Here is a 16,420-nt window from a genome sequence, read left to right as displayed (position 1 = left end):
CTAAACTACTTGATACTTAGTGTCTAACGTTTCCTACACCTCTATAGTATGTAGAAACGCAACACACCCCGCGTGTCAGGACTGTACCATCCGGTTCCCGCGGGCCCGGGCAACTGGTCGGATCGCATTTTAGCGTAAGATGGAAACTGAAGGGGAGGGCCAAAACAATGTCAACAACATGATAGAGTGACCAGCAACGGTTGACTTGAATCATTCGTTGTAGCAGGTGCGATCTGCGGGGTAAACTGTCCGAACAGTTGGAAATACAAGTTGGGCAACCAGCAGCGAGTTCATGTCGCCGTTTGTTAGAATAGTGTGACGGTATTAAGAAGTGAAGCATACAAACATGGTAAGCTAATTTATCAACAAACACTTTTCACCACGTCCGTCTTAATTAGTGACATGGAAATTATGGACACGTGCGTAAGATACGCAAGTATCAAATTGTAATTTATCCTAAATACTCATTAGGAAATACAATTGTACTTTAATTTGGAGTGAGAAAAACGTAAGATCTTAAGGAATTAGTTGAACCTTTCTGTGAATATTATTCTCGTTTCCTGAGTTGATGATGTTTCTCTGTCAGGAACAGGAGCAGGAGGAGGTGGAGAGGGAGGGGGCTCAGAGCGAAGCCGTGGAGGGGTTCCAGCCGGGAGAGAGACGACCGGTGAGTGGACGTGACGGGTGGGTGAGCATTGGAGAAAAATGCTCTGTTCTTTTTCTGCCATGAAAAGGTTTGGGAATATTGAGGATGTTGCACTTTATTTTCAAAGCACGTTGTTGACTACAAAGTATGTGAACAGTTTACATGTATGAGCCAGTCGTCTTTAGCTAGTGATGTCAGGCACTTAAGAGGTTAAGTACCTATGCAGTGTTGGCATACCTGTAGAGCTATTCCACAGCCTCAAGAGGAACCCACCCACCATCTTGTAGGCTACTACCTGGATGGTCAACTCAGAGAGCATGTTAAGTCGTCTGATGTGGCTTTACACTGTGGCATTCTCTAACTGATTGAAAAATTAGCTTTACTATAGGATTTAGACGGAAGAGAAACACATTTACATTTATGGAATTTAGCAGACGCCTTTATCCAAAGTGACTTACAACAAATACAATTGTTTAAGTGAGTGAATCATAAGAAAAAAGTAATCTATGCCGGGACCAGGGGCTATTGGCAGTCACAATGCTAGAAGAATTTATTTATTTTCAGGAGAGAAACTTGCACAGGGGGGGTAGTGGGGATGAAGAGGTCTTTAGGAGGAGGAGCCTAAAGAGATGGGTCTTCAATCTACGGCGGAAGATAGGTAGTGACTCTGCAGTCTTGACAGCAGTGGGGTGTCAGGACAGTGAAAAGCCGTGACCGAATAGCGCATCTATATATTTATCCACCATGCAGTATGACGAGTCAATTCATGTTTACAATTGTGTGTTTTTCAGAGTATTGTAAAATTACAAGGGATGCTGAGGAGAGTCTCCCAAAGCCCCTTCCACAAACAGTACAGTAAGGTAAACACAGTTAATAAGCGTGCACACACACACACACACACACACACACACACATTCCTCTTTTCTCTTTATTCATCTCCCCCTTTCTTTCTCTCTTTCAGAATTTCCAGTCCACATCTGAATCCAATGAGTCCTCCATGAATGACTCCCATGCCAAGCAGGTTAGTCCTCAGTATAAGGCAACGTTTAACTTACTTGCAACGTTTAAACTATTGCTTTAAACTACTTTGAAATTGGAGGCATTTGCTTGCATTTCAGGGTACCCAAAAGTAATGGGACAGATTTATCAAATGTCCAAATGAAGCACTCATGTTTAGTATTTGGTGGACATTCCTTTGCATGCAATAACTACCTGAAGTCTGCAACCCATTGACCCCACCACACACTCAGTGTATTCTCTGGTGATGCACTGCCAGGCCTGTACTGCAGCCATCTTCAGTTGTTGTTTGTTTTGAGGACTTTTTGCCTAAAATCATCAGGAAATTAAATGTATGTTCAGTTGGATTTAAATCTGAAGATTGACTTGGCCAATCCAAACTTTCCTCTTGCAATCACTCTGGTCCATGATAATATTCATCTTATCTGTCCACAATACCTTCCAGACCTCTGCAGGCTTCCTCATTTGCAATTGCAGAGCTCACCAGTGCTTTTGTTTCTTTTTAATGACATTCCAAACTCTTGGTTTTGGCCAGCCTAAGGTTTTGGCTATGTTTCAGATTTTTCAGCCTTTAAAAGTATAAAACATGTTTTTTATTATTGGTGCAAGTTTGGGTAAACCGTCCCGTCATTTGAAAGCATTTTCCTTCAGTTTTGTTACTATCGAACGTGACCCTGTTGTAGAGTGATCATGTGAATGATTTCTTCAGATCTGATTGGATCTGATCATGTGTGAGAAGTGAACATGCTGGTGTATGACTGTGTAAAGGGACACTTCACCGATTTATGTGATCCTGCTCTCAGTCACCTGTGGTCAATCAATCAACACGTTTAATCTCTCTCTCTCTCTCTCTCTCTCTCTCTCTCTCTCTCTCTCTTTCTTTCTTTCTTTCGCTTTCTCATCCTCCTAGAATGATATGATCGATAGGAATCCATGGAATCCATTCCACTCGTCCCCTCAGGTAAAGCTTGAGGGGTGTTTGTGTGGTAGGAATCTAACGCATGACCAACCGTTCAACTCCTCCTTGTCTCTTTCTCACCCTTCTTTCACAGAATGGGATCAATGGAGGCTTATCTAAAGTGAATCCGTTCTATGCCTACTTCAAAGTAAGTTGTGTTGCTATTATATATATTTCTATTATATATATGCCATTTAGCTGACGCTTTTATCCAAAGCGACTTACATTGCAGTGAGTGCATACATTTCAGTATATATGGTCCCAGCGGGAACCAAACCCACAACCTAAGCGTTGTTAGAGCCATGCTCTACCAACTGAGCCACAGAGGACCACTATTATACTGCATGATTTGTATGGTTGTAGGAAAATTATCAAATGCTATATTATTGATTATTGTTATAGCTGATTATTGTGATGTTTTTTTTATTCTACTATGTGATAAATTCTGATAATGGTCCTTTGATCCACAGGACTCCAGCAGTACGACTGCTGACGAAAACGACAACAAGAGTCAGGATTCAGGGGCTCATGAAGATTTACACGACCAAAGTCTGGACTCCATCTTTGCTCCTCCACCGGAGTTCCAGAGCACGCCACTGGACCTTAAGCCCGACAGCCAGACTGGCGGCAACCTCCAAACCACACCGTCTGAACAGCAGATGGACATTTCCAAAACAGCGTCCTTCAAACAGACACAAAATCTTTTCCAAATTGCATCCCTCTCTCAAAAGGTACCTCCATCTGACACTCCGGATGCCGTGAGGACCACTCCCTTTCAGCCACAGGACCTCTTCGAAACACCGCCTTCAAAGACCACAGACCTATTCCAAGCCCCTCCCACTAAAGGAGATGAACTATTCCAAGCCCCTCCCACTAAAGGACATGACCTATTCCAAGACCCTCCCACTAAAGGACATGACCTATTCAAAGCCCCTCCCACAAAGAGAGAGGACCCATTCCAAGCCCCTCCTACTAAAGGAGATGACCTATTCAAAGCCCGTCCCACGAAGATAGAGGACCCATTCCAAGCCCCTCCTACTAAAGGAGATGACCTATTCAAAGCCCGTTCCACAAAGATAGAGGACCCATTCCAAGCCCCTCCTACTAAAGGAGATGGCCTATTCAAAGCCCGTCCCACAAAGATAGAGGACCCATTCCAAGCCCCTCCTACTAAAGGAGATGGCCTATTCAAAGCCCCTCCCACTAAAGGAGACGACCTATTCCAAGCTTCATCCACTAAGGGAGAAGATCTTTTCCAAGCCTCGACCTCCAATACAAACCTATTCCAACCCACTTTCTCTAAGGGACAGGACCTGTTTCAAGCTACTCCCTTTGAGTCTAAAGACCTTTTCCAAACTCCCTCCAACGTTACCACAGACATCTTTCAAAGCTTCCCCCCCAAGGAACAGGACACTTTCCAGTCTTCTCCCGCTAACAAGAGCTATGACATATTTCAGACCTCCCCTCCAAGCATGTCCGACATCTTCTCATCTTCATCGTTTGAGAGGACTCCTGACTTCTTCAAGGACAAGCCTTCAAACTCACAGCATTCCATCCATCGGACCCCGTCAGATGATAATGTCCTGACTACCCCTTATGGAACCAAACATAATGTGCTCCCGTCCACCCCCTCCAGCCTAAAACATGGTACGCCCCAGGCCAGAGCCATGTCCCCTACACCTAAACCCTCTGGATTGACACAGGTAATTCACAAGCCTCTATCCTCTGAAGAAGCTCCTCTAAAACTGTAGATGATATCACTTGAGTACTATGTGACCAACCTCTGTCTAATTGTCAATGTTGACATGTCTCAGGTGAAAAGCTCCAGCAGTCCTCCCAGACCAGCACCTCGGACTAAACCACCCATGCTTCCAAATAAGGTATGAATGCGAAAGCCAATGTCAGATTAGATACAGGTTTCATCTCTGTCTCTACCTATTGTGAAATATGTAATATTTGTTATGTCTGTCAGCCTATTCAGTTTCTCTTGTGTTTCTGTAGCCTGAGCGGTGGACTCCTAAACCAGCTTCTCGCACCAAGCAGACCGTTCAGGTAAGTCTACTATATATGCTAGCCAGTACAGGTCATATACAAAACATTCACCTGAATGACTCACCTCACACTCACCATACACCATTACTAGTATGTTTAGTAATGCATAGGAGTGGCAGCTGGCTAGGTAACCAGCAATCAGTAGGTCACAGGTTCGATCCCCACCCCAGGAGGGAGCCACAGGTGAGCTGGTTGACCGGAGGGTTGCTGGCATCATATCTAAGGTGCCTACCACTGTCGTTGTGCCCTTGAGCAAGGCACTTAACCCTTAACTGCTACAGGGGCACTGAAGATGGCTGACCCTGTGTTGTCTCAGAGGGGGGGGGGGGGGTATGCATGTGTTGTATCAGAGGGGGGGGGTATGCATGTGTTGTCTCGGGGGGGGGGGGGGGGGGGGGGGTGTGCGCAAAAAATACCACATTCCAACAATTGATTGGAATTGACTGCATGGCCAATAAAACCGTGTTTGTTGTGTTGTATTCCTCCTCACAACATTGACTCATTATAATGACACATTCACTGTACAGAGGTTAAAGTGTAGACAGGTATAGGTATGGGTGTAGACTTCCTTGTTGATTTAAGCAGTGTTGTATGCAGTGCTCTCTTCATGTTGATGTGTTGATTCAGTGATGAATTGTTGTTTTACAGGACCATAAATCAGAGGAAGTTGAAGACGACTCTGTCTTTGAGAACGTTCTGCTTATTGGCCAGGTCAGTGACTACGTTTAAAAGGCTGTGCTTTGTGAGACACTGCTTTTCACTGTAGTGTGTGTGTGTGTGTGTGCGTGCGTGTGTGTGTGTGTGTAGATGCCTTCATGCGACTATTGTATAAACAAAAACTTGAATTTTCCATTGATTGATCACAATTGGTCAGCATTATTTGTGGTAGGGATAGATCACCAAGCTGTGCTCACGTACTATAGTGTACAACAAATAGAATAGAATTTAGATTCTGATAAGTGATAAGATTCCTATCTGAAGAGGAAGAGGTGACGATTATCCCAACAATGTTTGATTGTTTTAAATGCTATTTGTGGTGAACTGTGTTTCTGTATGAACTCTTCCTGAACAGGAGAGGTGTGTGGAGGATTGGCCTGAGGACAGTCCTGAGATTCATCCTGACTGGAAACCTGTAAGAACACATGTTTGTCTGTATTATGTTCGTTGTTTGCGGTTCTCAGGGTGTAAAGTGACATTCTCCTTCGCCGACTGTAGTACTGTCCTGTATTCTCTATTGTCTATTAATGGGCATTGGCTGAGCCGTAGTATTATACTAGAATGTTTTATTCATGAATTATCTTTCCCCTTGTTAGTCTGGCAGGCTGAGGCTTCGGAGGGAGTCCATTAAGGTAAAGTCGTCACGTTGAAGCACAGCTACACAGTATGTTTTAGTCTGAATTAGTTCTATAGTGGCGCTAATAGGTTCTCGTTCTCTCTCTGTCTCTCTCTCTGTCTCTCTCTGTCTCTCTCTCTCTCTCTGTGTCTCTCTCTCTCTCTCTGTCTCTGTCTCTCTCTCTCTCTCTCTGTCTCTGTCTCTCTCTGTCTCTGTCTCTCTCTCTCTCTCTGTCTCTGTCTCTCTCTGTCTCTGTCTCTCTCTGTCTTTGTCTCTCTGTATCTCTGTCTCTCTCTCTCTCTGTCTCTCTCTCTGTCTCTCTCTGTATCTCTGTCTCTCTCTGTCTCTGTCTCTCTCTGTCTTTGTCTCTCTGTATCTCTGTCTCTCTCTCTCTCTCTCTCTCTCTGTCTCTCTCTGTCTCTCTCTGTCTCTGTCTCTCTCTGTCTCTGTCTCTCTCTGTCTTTGTCTCTCTGTATCTCTGTCTCTCTCTCTCTCTGTCTCTCTCTCTCTGTCTCTCTCTGTCTCTGTCTCTCTCTGTCTTTGTCTCTCTGTATCTCTGTCTCTCTCTGTCTCTGTCTCTCTCTGTCTTTGTCTCTCTGTATCTCTGTCTCTCTCTCTGTCTCTCTCTGTCTCTCTCTCTGTCTCTCTCTCTGTCTCTGTCTCTCTGTCTCTCTCTCTCTCTCTCTCTCTCTCTCTCTCTCAGGTGGCCAGGGTCGCTGATGGTGGAAGTGGCGAAGAGGAGCTGGAGGATAATGGCTCTGGGAAACAGAGCAAACCTGTACGTCTTCCCCTCTCTCTGGAGACAATCCTCATTCTATAAATCTCTCTTTCTTTTCTTTTTCTTTTTTTTTTTTAAATTGGGCATTTCTACTTTATTGGGATAGAGACAGTAGAGATTGACAGGAAGGATGGGTGAGAGAGAGGAGGGATGACATGCAAGATGTGTCAAGGGTCGGAATCGAACCAGGAACCTTGCGATTATGTGGTATGCGCATTAGTGTGCTACGCCACTAAGCGCCCCTAAACCTCTCTTTCTGATATGTTTCTTTATCGACATTCATATTTTTCTTTAAACATATTTCAGAAAAAGGGGAGGATCTTCAAGTTTATTTCCAGAAGAGGATCAAAGGTAAATCAAAACAGTGAGAATTCTGTTGAAACTGTGTATTGTATTCACATTCTGTTGGACGTCTTTACAAACAACGTTTGAACTGTAGGATAAATTTGCCGACAACTTGAAGGACGGTGACGGTAGCACACTGCGACGAGGGTCAAAGGTGAAGACCGACAACTTTTAGTTTTTTTTAAAAAACACCTGATGAAGTCAGGTCAAGTCTCATGTTGATGTTGTGTATGTTTTCAAATGTCTCTGTTGCTGTTTTGTCCAGGAGAAATTCCATGAATCAAAGGATGCAGGAAGTAACTCTCTCCGAAGAAGGTCAAAGGTGAGTTTGTTGTGTTTTTGGGTCAATGTTTGACAAAGGTTAGTCAGAATGATATACCGGTATGAACACGCATGTACATACACTACATAGTGTCTTTGTGCTGATATAGTATTGATGTTAACGTATTCTCCAGGAAGGCTTTCTGGATGATGACTACCCTCAGAAAGGAGCAGATCTCTTTTCTGCAGTAGAGAATGAAGATCAGGAGCAGAATGAAATCGAGAACGGAAAACCGAAGAGACCATTCAAATTCAAAATGTCACTTGTGCATCGCAGAGGATCTAAGGTGAGAGAGGGAGAGAGAGGGGACGGATGCACATACGTATGCGTCAGTGGTTAGTGATTATGATACAACAACCTATTATGACACAACAACCTATTATGATACAACAACCTATTATGACACGATGACCTATTATGACACAATGACGTGTGCTCTTGTCTATCCCCAGGGGAAATTCTCATCTGAAAGTCTTGAAAAAGCTTCAGACCACCAATCACCCAGACGTAGGTCTAAGGTGTGTTGGCACATTTGTGTTTTCAGTCTGTAATGGGTCTTTGTGTCTGTTTATAGGTGTGTCTATGTGAAAACAAGTCTAAAAGAGAGCAGTCTATTGTTGGACACTATCGGTGTAGCTGAATTCATCTCTCTGCTCAGTCAGTGTAGATTATGTAGTGTCTATCTATGTGTGTCAGGGGAGGCTGGTGGAGGTAGAAATCAGAGGACAAGCTCATGGTAATGCATGTAATGATGAATGGTATCAAACGCATGTTACCATTCTTCATTCCATTCCATATATTACAATGAGCCCGTCCTCTGATTTCTACCTCCACCAGCCTCCCCTGGTGTGTATAAACACAGGTCTAGAGAACGAGGTCTATTGGTGGACAGAATCAGTGTTGATGTGTTCCTGTGGTGGTGTCTCTCCAGGAGGGTTTTCTAGATGATGACTTTCCTCAGAAGGGGGCAGATCTCTTCTCTGCAGGAATGGTTGAAGATAATGAACAGGATGGAATAGAGGACTGCAAACCGGTATGTTTGTTTTTCCAGGTTTATTTCCTTCTGTTTTACTCCTTTATTTCCTCCTGTTCTACTCCTTTACTCCCCCTGTTCTACTCCTTTATTTCCTTCTCTGAAGCCAGTGATGATCTAGACTCTCATTTCTCAACAGAAGAAACCCCTCAAACTCCGGGTCTCACAGATATTACATAGAGGATCTAAGGTAGGCCTAATATTGGACATAGGTGTGTCAGATAAATATAACATCTATATTTGCAGTGTTAAACACTGATTTAGGTGATAAAGATCATTCATTTTAAAGTGACATAAAGGTTAACATGATAGCATTTTAAAGTGACATAAAGGTTAACATGATAGGCTTCAGTAATGATTCCACACTATGTCATTGCAACTGCAAGTCTTGTATAACCGTTGTGTCTACATTGCTGTTTTACTCAGGATAAACTTACAGATGAAATGAGAAATGTGAATGGACACTCACCTCAAGGGTTAAAGGTACTCTTCACTGTATCTCATTTGCACTACTCTTCTGTGTGTCCACATGTTCAGCTTGATACAGTGAAGCTGAGAAGGAAATCTGCCTGCTGATGAGAAGGCTTTTTAAAAACACGTCAATAAACAGATGTTTCCGATGTATTCAGTTGCCATTGCCAAGAGTAGCTGAATTAATCTCTCTGTTTAGTCTAAGACGGTACATGCTAACTGTCGTCGTATCCTAGGACGACTGCGGTCATGAAGAAGTGACCGGTCCAAATGGCCACACAGCACGCCGATGGTCAGAGGTACATGCCTGCTATTTCTATAATGTGTCGGGTGTTTTAGAGGTAACGTGTGGTGTGTTTCCTTCAGTTTCTGTAAGAACATTGTTTCTGTCACGACCTTGTAAGACATTGATTTTGTCACGTAGAAACTAAAAAACATTTTATTGTGATGTGTTGTGTTCGAAAAAAATTGTTCGAATGCAGATTGCTGTGTAATGGTATTTTTTATGTTTCTTGATGTAAAAGGTCACAAGTTTGAATGAAAACCCTGAGAAGGAAGATGAGCACGATGGCCATGGTGATGGTGACCATGGTGATGGTGACCATGGATTTGTAAGTGTTTCGTGTTTACAGGTTTAGTCTTTCAAAAGAGTAAAGCACCACTCAGTAATTTTTTTACATTTATGTAGGTTTGTAGTTTACATTTACATTTATGTAGGTTTGTAGTTTACATTTACATTTACATTTATGGCATTTAGCAGACGCCTTTATCCAAAGCGACTTACAACAAATACGTTTGTCTAAGTAAGTGAATCATCTATCCATCAGTCATCATAAGATGAAGTAATCTATGCTCAGACCAGGTGCCATTGGCAGTCACGATGCTAGAAGGAAGGAAGATAATAGATAATAGATATGTCTTTCAACTGGTGTAATACATTCCAGAGTTATCACACAACACTTACATTTTCACTTGTTCTTGTTTTTCTCTGAACAGAAAAGAACAACGAGGGTCAAGATTAAGTTTGTGCCTCAAAGAGGATATGCGATCACCTTAGAAAAAGTAAGAGGGGCAAATTGTATTTCGTTCTGTAATTTCATGTCTTTTGTTGAAGAACGAGACTGACTGTTGTCTTGTAGGGTTCCCAAGATGAACCTATGGGTGCTCACGGGTATTCACCTCGCAGAGGCTCAAAGGTATATATTTCTGTATGATCTATTCTACATTATCTATCTATGTTTTTCTGTTTTTTGTTTGTTTGTTTGTCTGTGGACACCTCTGCATGTATGTCTTCACGATAGTAATACTGTCTTCCTTAGGATAAACCTCAAGATGAACTGAAAGGTGCTTGTGGTTATACACCTCGTAAGCAGTCCAAGGTAGTGTGAGTTTGTATGCTAGTACTGTGTGTAAAGCACTCTGTATATTCCTGGTTTAACACTTGCTTATTGTTTCTCAGGATGACCTTTTTGATAATATGGAAGAGGCAAAGGGCTACACCCCTCACCCACGCACAAAGGTACTGTGTGTGTGTGTGTGTGTGTGTGTGTGTGTGTGTGTGTGTGTGTGTGTGTGTGTGTGTGTGTGTGTGTGTGTGTGTGTGTGTGTGTGTGTATGTCAAGTCTGTAGCCTACTGTGCTGCACAATGAAAATCTACAGTATTTGAAATTCATGGTTGATTTGGATGTGTTTCTTCAGGGCTTTTTAGATGATGACTTTCCTCAGAAGGGAGCAGATCTTTTCTCAGCAGGAGAGGTTGAAGATGATGAACAGAACGGGATGGAAGACCGCAAACCGGTATTCCTCTCTTCTTTTTACATCCCTCTCTCTGCCCCCTTCGCTGTCTGTATTTCATTCAACCTAATGACATGCCACACTTACCTTCTCCTCAACAGAAGAAACCATTGAAATTACCACATTTGAATCATCAAAGATCTAAGGTAATTTGCTGTCTGTTTTTGTGTGGTTTTGCAGTTTGTTTGTGTTTTTTTTCTCAAAACCCAAAATGTGGAAGCGATTGTGTGTTAGTGTGTTATCTTTTATTATTGTGTGTTAGTGTGTTATCTTTTATTATTGTGTGTTAGTGTGTTATCTTTTATTATTGTGTTATCTTTTATTATTGTGTGTTAGTGTGTTATCTTTTATTATTGTGTGTTAGTGTGTTATCTTTTATTATTGTGTGTTAGTGTGTTATCTTTTATCCTTGCAGAGTCCTGAGGAGAGGCCACCTGCAGGCGCACGGCCCTACTCACCACGAAGACCATCTGAGGTTTGAGCTCTCATGACTGTGTGACCATGTATTTGTGCTGTATTTACACTGTGTGGTCCTCAGTGGCTCAGTCGGTAGAGCATGGCGTTAACAACGCTAAGGTTATGGGTTTGATTCCCGTTGGGACCATATATACTGAAAAATGTATGCACTCACTGCAATGTAAGTCGCTTTGGATAAAAGCGTCAGCTAAATGGCATATATTATTGCGTAATCTCGAATACATTTATTGTGTACAAAGAACAAATATGGTGACACCATCTATCTGTAAACTGGGTATTTTAGTAGTTGAGTTTCATATTTCTGTTGTCTGATCCAGGGGGATTTCTTGGAGGATGTCTATCCCCAGAAGGGGGCTGATCTATTCCATGCTGGGGATCTTGAAGATGAAGGCCAGAATGGGATAGAGGACTGCAAACCGGTATTTCTCTCCTTGTTTTCTCCTGTAGATTATCACCTTCTCTCCATCAACTTTTGTAACCATCTGAATACTGATATGAATATCCCTCTTTCCTCAACAGAAGAAACCATCGAAATTTAAGGCCCCTCTTGTGAACCGATGGAAATCCAAGACAACACAGGAAACAGTCCTACATGAAAGTACACCGATTGGTTCGGCCCGCTACACACCTCAACGAGAATCTGATGTGAGTGCATCTTTTGAAGTTCATATTTTGAGGTTGTGTGTGTGTGTGCGTGTGTGCACACTTGTGTGTGTGAGAGTGTGTGTGTGTGTGCGTGCGCATGCGTGTGTGTGTGTGTGCGCATGCGCGTGTGTGTGTGTGTGTGTGTGTGCGCATGCGTACAGTACATCATCAGTTTGTTACAGCACATACAAAGCTGTGTGTGTGTTGACATTTTCGTGTGGTGTGTTTCTCCAGGACGACTATCCTCAGAAAAGGTCAGATCTCTTCTCTCCAGGAGACTATGAAGATGATGAACAGAACGAAATGGAGGAGTGCAAAGCGGTATATCTCTCCTTTTTATATCCCTCTTTTCAGTGTGCTTTTCTCAGTCACCTCAACCAGTGTTAATCTAAGTATCTCTCGCCTCAACAGAAAAAGCCATCCAAATTTAAATCCCAACTGAAGCGTCACAGAGGAACGAAGGTGTGTATGAGTGTGTGAGTGAGTGAGTGTGTGTGTGTGTAATCTTGTGTGTAATCTGCATCATTTGTTCGAGAAACTAGCAAAATGTGACACAACACAACATATTCTCTGAAGTTTGTTTAGTTAGTTTCTGTTTCTCTTCCTCCCAGAGTAAAGAAATGACTGAGTATCCACCAGGAGCCACGTCTAGTGACTACTACATGTCCGAGGCAGCAGAGGTACTCATGGTTTACACCCAGCAGCCTAATACACACACACACTGTATTACTCACACCAGGAGTAATACACATACCATTGACTACTCAAATGACCTGCCAAGAGCAGCAGATAAACTCATTAAATGACTAACACTACCAGCCCCACCCAACATGCCACACATATGTGGTGGCTCACTTCAGGGGTGGGGGTTTGGACCGACCGAATTGGACTGAACTCCAGTCTATTGTTTTTGTGGTCATTACTAACGATGGCCCAGAAAAAGGATGGGTTCAGTTTCAGTACATGAGTAAACAGTGTTGTTGTTGTTGTTGTTGTTGTTGTTGTTTCTATTTGTAACTGTTGGTATGGGACTGGCTTTGTTATCTGTCATCTATGAAACATTCCACTGTGGTGAGGGCATTTAAGTTGTTCCCATACAAGATACATTCCATAGACATGTGACAGGACCAGTTCTGCTACATTAGATTGATGTTAGGCAGCCATTGAAGCACTATGAGAGAGAGAGAGAGAGTGAGTGAGTTGACATGCTGGGCCCAGTATTTCTAGAATGAAGATCAGAATGACCCAGAGATCTAGGGTCAGATCTATGCGATACTATTAATAGTATCATAGGGGAAATCAGCCAGGTCAATCTGATCCTGGATAGCAAAGATCGTGGTTGTTATGACAGGAGATGAAGATGATCACTTAGTTGTAAGCTTAAGTATAGTAATGTACGCACAACAAAATAATTCAACTTATTCAAAAATATTTCTCACTCCTCTCCACCTCCACTCCCTTACCTATAATCTCTCTCTCACCCACTCTGTCTCTCTCACTATCACTCTCCCACCCCCCCCCCCCGTCTCTCCTTCTCCCTCTTCTCCACTCTCTCTCTCAGGCGGAGTGGTTATCTGCTCAGATGGATGAGCGACTTGCAGGTGTTATGGAGGGGGAGGAGAAAGAGGAAGGGGTCAGTCTCTTTGATGTCACAATGTCACACACCGTAGCACAATATCCTGCACCATTCTGGCCTGTTTGTACTGGTGATCATTGTTGAAAGAATTGTGTAATTATAAATAAACGTGTCCAGGAATGAAGGTTATTCTCTCATCTCACAGGACACTGACAGTCTGATGGAGTGGTGGAACACAGTGGAACGTGAGTCAGATGTGTATACACACACACACACACACACACACACATGCCCATCTAGATGACAAGACAGACAGACACACACACACACACACAGAGCGCGCGCACACACACACACACACAGACACAGCGCATGTATTTATAGTGTGATTATTGTCTTGTCTCTCAGAATGGGATGAGCTGCCCTCAGATGATGAAGACAAGACCATAAAGAAAGATGAGACTAGGTAATATCATTGATAATAATATGCAGTCTGCTATATCCACTCTTAAATCAAATTAAGTATTTTCTTTCCTTCTCTTTCCTTCCATATTTTGCTCCCTCTCTATCTCCCTCCTTCAACCTCTCCCTCCCTCCATCTCCTCTCCCTCCTTTATCCTCTCCCTCTCTCCCTCCTTCAACCTCTCCCTCCCTCCATCTCTTCTCCCTCTATCAACCTCTCCCTCCCTCCTTCAACCTCTCCGTCCTTCCGTCTCCCCCTCCCTCTCTCTCCTCTCCTCCTTTAACTTCTCCTTCTCTCCCTCCTTCAACCTCTCCCTCCCTCCATCTCTTCTCCCTCCTTTAACCTCTCCCTCTCTCCCTCCACCTCCTCTCCCTCCTTTAACCTCTCCCTTTCTCCCTCCTTCCGTCTCCTCCTCCCTCTCTCTCAGGTCATTCACCCAGCTGGCTGAGAAGGTGCACCTGGGCCTGCGTGTCTTCAACAAGATGTTCACGGAGCGGGCCGAGGTGCTGTGGCAGTACGTCATCACCCTCCACGCCATCGCAGACGACATCAGCAACTTCCACAAGAAGGCCAAGATCGCCAACATCACCGGCGGCACAACCACAGCCGTCGGGGGCGTGGCAGCCATTGCCGGCGTTGCCCTGGCACCCTTCACCTTCGGCGCCTCGCTCATCATCACCGCCGTGGGTGTCGGCGTGGCGACGGCAGGCGGCATCACCTCGGCATCGGCGGCCATCTCGGACAACGTCAACAGCATGCATGACCGTAAGAAGATGGAGGTGGTGCTGGAGGACTATGAGGCTCGATTGGAGGACGTGGCAAAGGTCCTGAGGTTTGTCCTCCAGGGCCTGTGGAGGCTGAGGGGACATCCTTTCCTCCGGGCCGGGACACAGCACTACTCTGGGGACTGGGAGGTGAGGAGGGCTGTGCATATGATCAGCCTGGTGGACAGGCCTGCAGGCCGGGCTGGGGAGGTGACGGAGGGGGCCGTGATGGCCCTCAGAGGCCTCTTCAAGGGCATGGATAACTACTTTGCCAAGGACTCCCGCGAGCTGAAGAAGGGGTGTAAGAAGGAGGTGGTGTCTAAAATCAGGCAGGTGGCTCAGATGCTGCATGAGGGGCTAGTGGAGCTCAATGCTATCAGGGAGGAGCTGCAGGATGCTAACGGAAACATATGAACGACAACTCCCTCAATGCCACATGCATGAGATGTGTAATGTGGTACGCTATCCCCCTGTTCTGGACAAACTGGGGAATGGTTTCTTAAGTCATTATAGTGATGCCCATGCAGACACAAACCTGTAAGGACATTCCAAAGTCAAAGTTGATTGTGTATTGTTCCCCTTCATGATAAGGAACTTGGCAACTAGTCAAGGACAAGGCAAGACAAAGTTGTCAGACACTATTTCTTTCTGGCCAAAGATGTATGTATAGAGCAAGTAGGTCCTCTGTGGCTCAGTTGGTAGAGCATGGCGCTAACAACGCTTAGGTTGTGGGTTTGATTCCCACTGGGACCATATATACTGAAATGTATGCTCTCACTGCAATGTAAGTCGCTTTGGATAAAAGTGTCAGCTAAATGGCGTATATTAAGTAGGGGCCTATACCTTATACATTTATAAAGGCATATACTGTGATGATACTATGTGGTAAAGTATGGTTTTGATCACAAGTATCTGTTTTTGCTGATTTATATACAAGTATATGTTTACAGATATATATGATTATATACAAGTGTATGTTTTTGCTGATTATAGAGGTATATGTTTACAGCCTTGTGTACATTCTTGCGCATTCCTTAGTGGAGGTCTCTTTGTTTGCTAAAGTCACCTGACAACTCATGACTCATTACTTTCCTCTCACCATTTTCTTACCAAGGTGTGTGTGTGTGTGTGTGTGTGTGTGTGTGTGTGTGTGTGTGTGTGTGTGTGTGTGCTAGATCCACCTGATCTCTTTTGTTTATATTTTATTTATTTTCAAGTCTTTTGATGCAATATGTCCTGAAAAGCAGAATGTTTTAATGTTTAATGTTACAAATGATTTGTGCAATAATTTGTAATAATATATGTAGGCCTACCACACTAATATGTATTGTGATTAAAGATTTATATTATTTTGAAAGGATGGTGTAAAAACTATTATTCACTATTATCGTGTGTGAGAGAGAGAGAAAGAAGCTGGGATATTTCCTATTATCACGTGCGCTAACCACACCCAGTTTCAGTGCTCCTAGTGTGAACTCAGCGAAAAGGATGCGTGTTTCAGGACTCCAACTTTACTCAACTCAGAAATAGGGCTTTGATTGTGTAGACGTGGGTCTCGAGAGTGTAGTGCATTGTTCACCTTTGTGGAGCCTTGAAATCAGAGCAGAAAAAGTTGCCCGCTGTCAAGTGTTCGCAAGTTCTGCTTATGTGACAGTCAGATTCTAGTCGTAAAAACCAATTTGACAACCCGTACCTTATTACAACACGACATAGACAACAAGCAGGGGAAAACAGAAGTTTTGTTAC

At 43.6% G+C, this 16,420-nt stretch overlaps 1 protein-coding gene across 4 annotated transcripts; it reads left to right on the top strand.

The window, feature by feature from the left end:
• Positions 1 to 223: 223 nt before the first annotated feature.
• LOC310822641 (uncharacterized protein) lies at positions 224 to 16,024 on the top strand. 4 transcript variants are annotated; one of them, XM_083695052.1, is made up of 39 exons: positions 224 to 349; positions 593 to 667; positions 1,438 to 1,506; positions 1,608 to 1,667; positions 2,574 to 2,624; positions 2,716 to 2,769; positions 3,092 to 4,324; positions 4,436 to 4,501; positions 4,623 to 4,673; positions 5,322 to 5,384; positions 5,746 to 5,805; positions 5,987 to 6,022; positions 6,710 to 6,784; positions 7,091 to 7,135; positions 7,224 to 7,283; positions 7,395 to 7,451; positions 7,585 to 7,737; positions 7,904 to 7,969; positions 8,383 to 8,484; positions 8,624 to 8,674; positions 8,911 to 8,967; positions 9,192 to 9,254; positions 9,480 to 9,566; positions 9,952 to 10,017; positions 10,095 to 10,151; positions 10,275 to 10,334; positions 10,415 to 10,474; positions 10,654 to 10,752; positions 10,851 to 10,895; positions 11,165 to 11,224; positions 11,544 to 11,645; positions 11,746 to 11,871; positions 12,106 to 12,192; positions 12,283 to 12,333; positions 12,483 to 12,551; positions 13,433 to 13,504; positions 13,653 to 13,692; positions 13,856 to 13,913; positions 14,338 to 16,024. In XM_083695052.1, the coding sequence occupies exons 1-39, from the start codon at positions 347 to 349 to the stop codon at positions 15,086 to 15,088; spliced, it is 4,440 nt and encodes a 1,479-aa protein (XP_083551178.1). In that variant the 5' UTR covers positions 224 to 346; the 3' UTR covers positions 15,089 to 16,024. The 4 variants fall into 4 exon arrangements, with proteins under 4 accessions (XP_083551178.1, XP_083551177.1, XP_083551176.1 ...); XM_083695051.1 differs by having other exon boundaries at positions 234 to 349; positions 587 to 667; positions 8,627 to 8,674; XM_083695050.1 differs by having other exon boundaries at positions 234 to 349; positions 587 to 667.
• The last annotated feature ends 396 nt before the right edge of the window (positions 16,025 to 16,420 follow it).

The sequence above is a fragment of the Argentina silus genome (assembly GCF_951799395.1).
Source record: "Argentina silus genome assembly, chromosome: X".
NCBI classification, from domain to species: Eukaryota; Metazoa; Chordata; class Actinopteri; order Argentiniformes; family Argentinidae; genus Argentina; species Argentina silus.
Note: the sequence above shows the minus strand (reverse complement) of the source record. Positions and strands in the feature narration are given on the sequence as shown.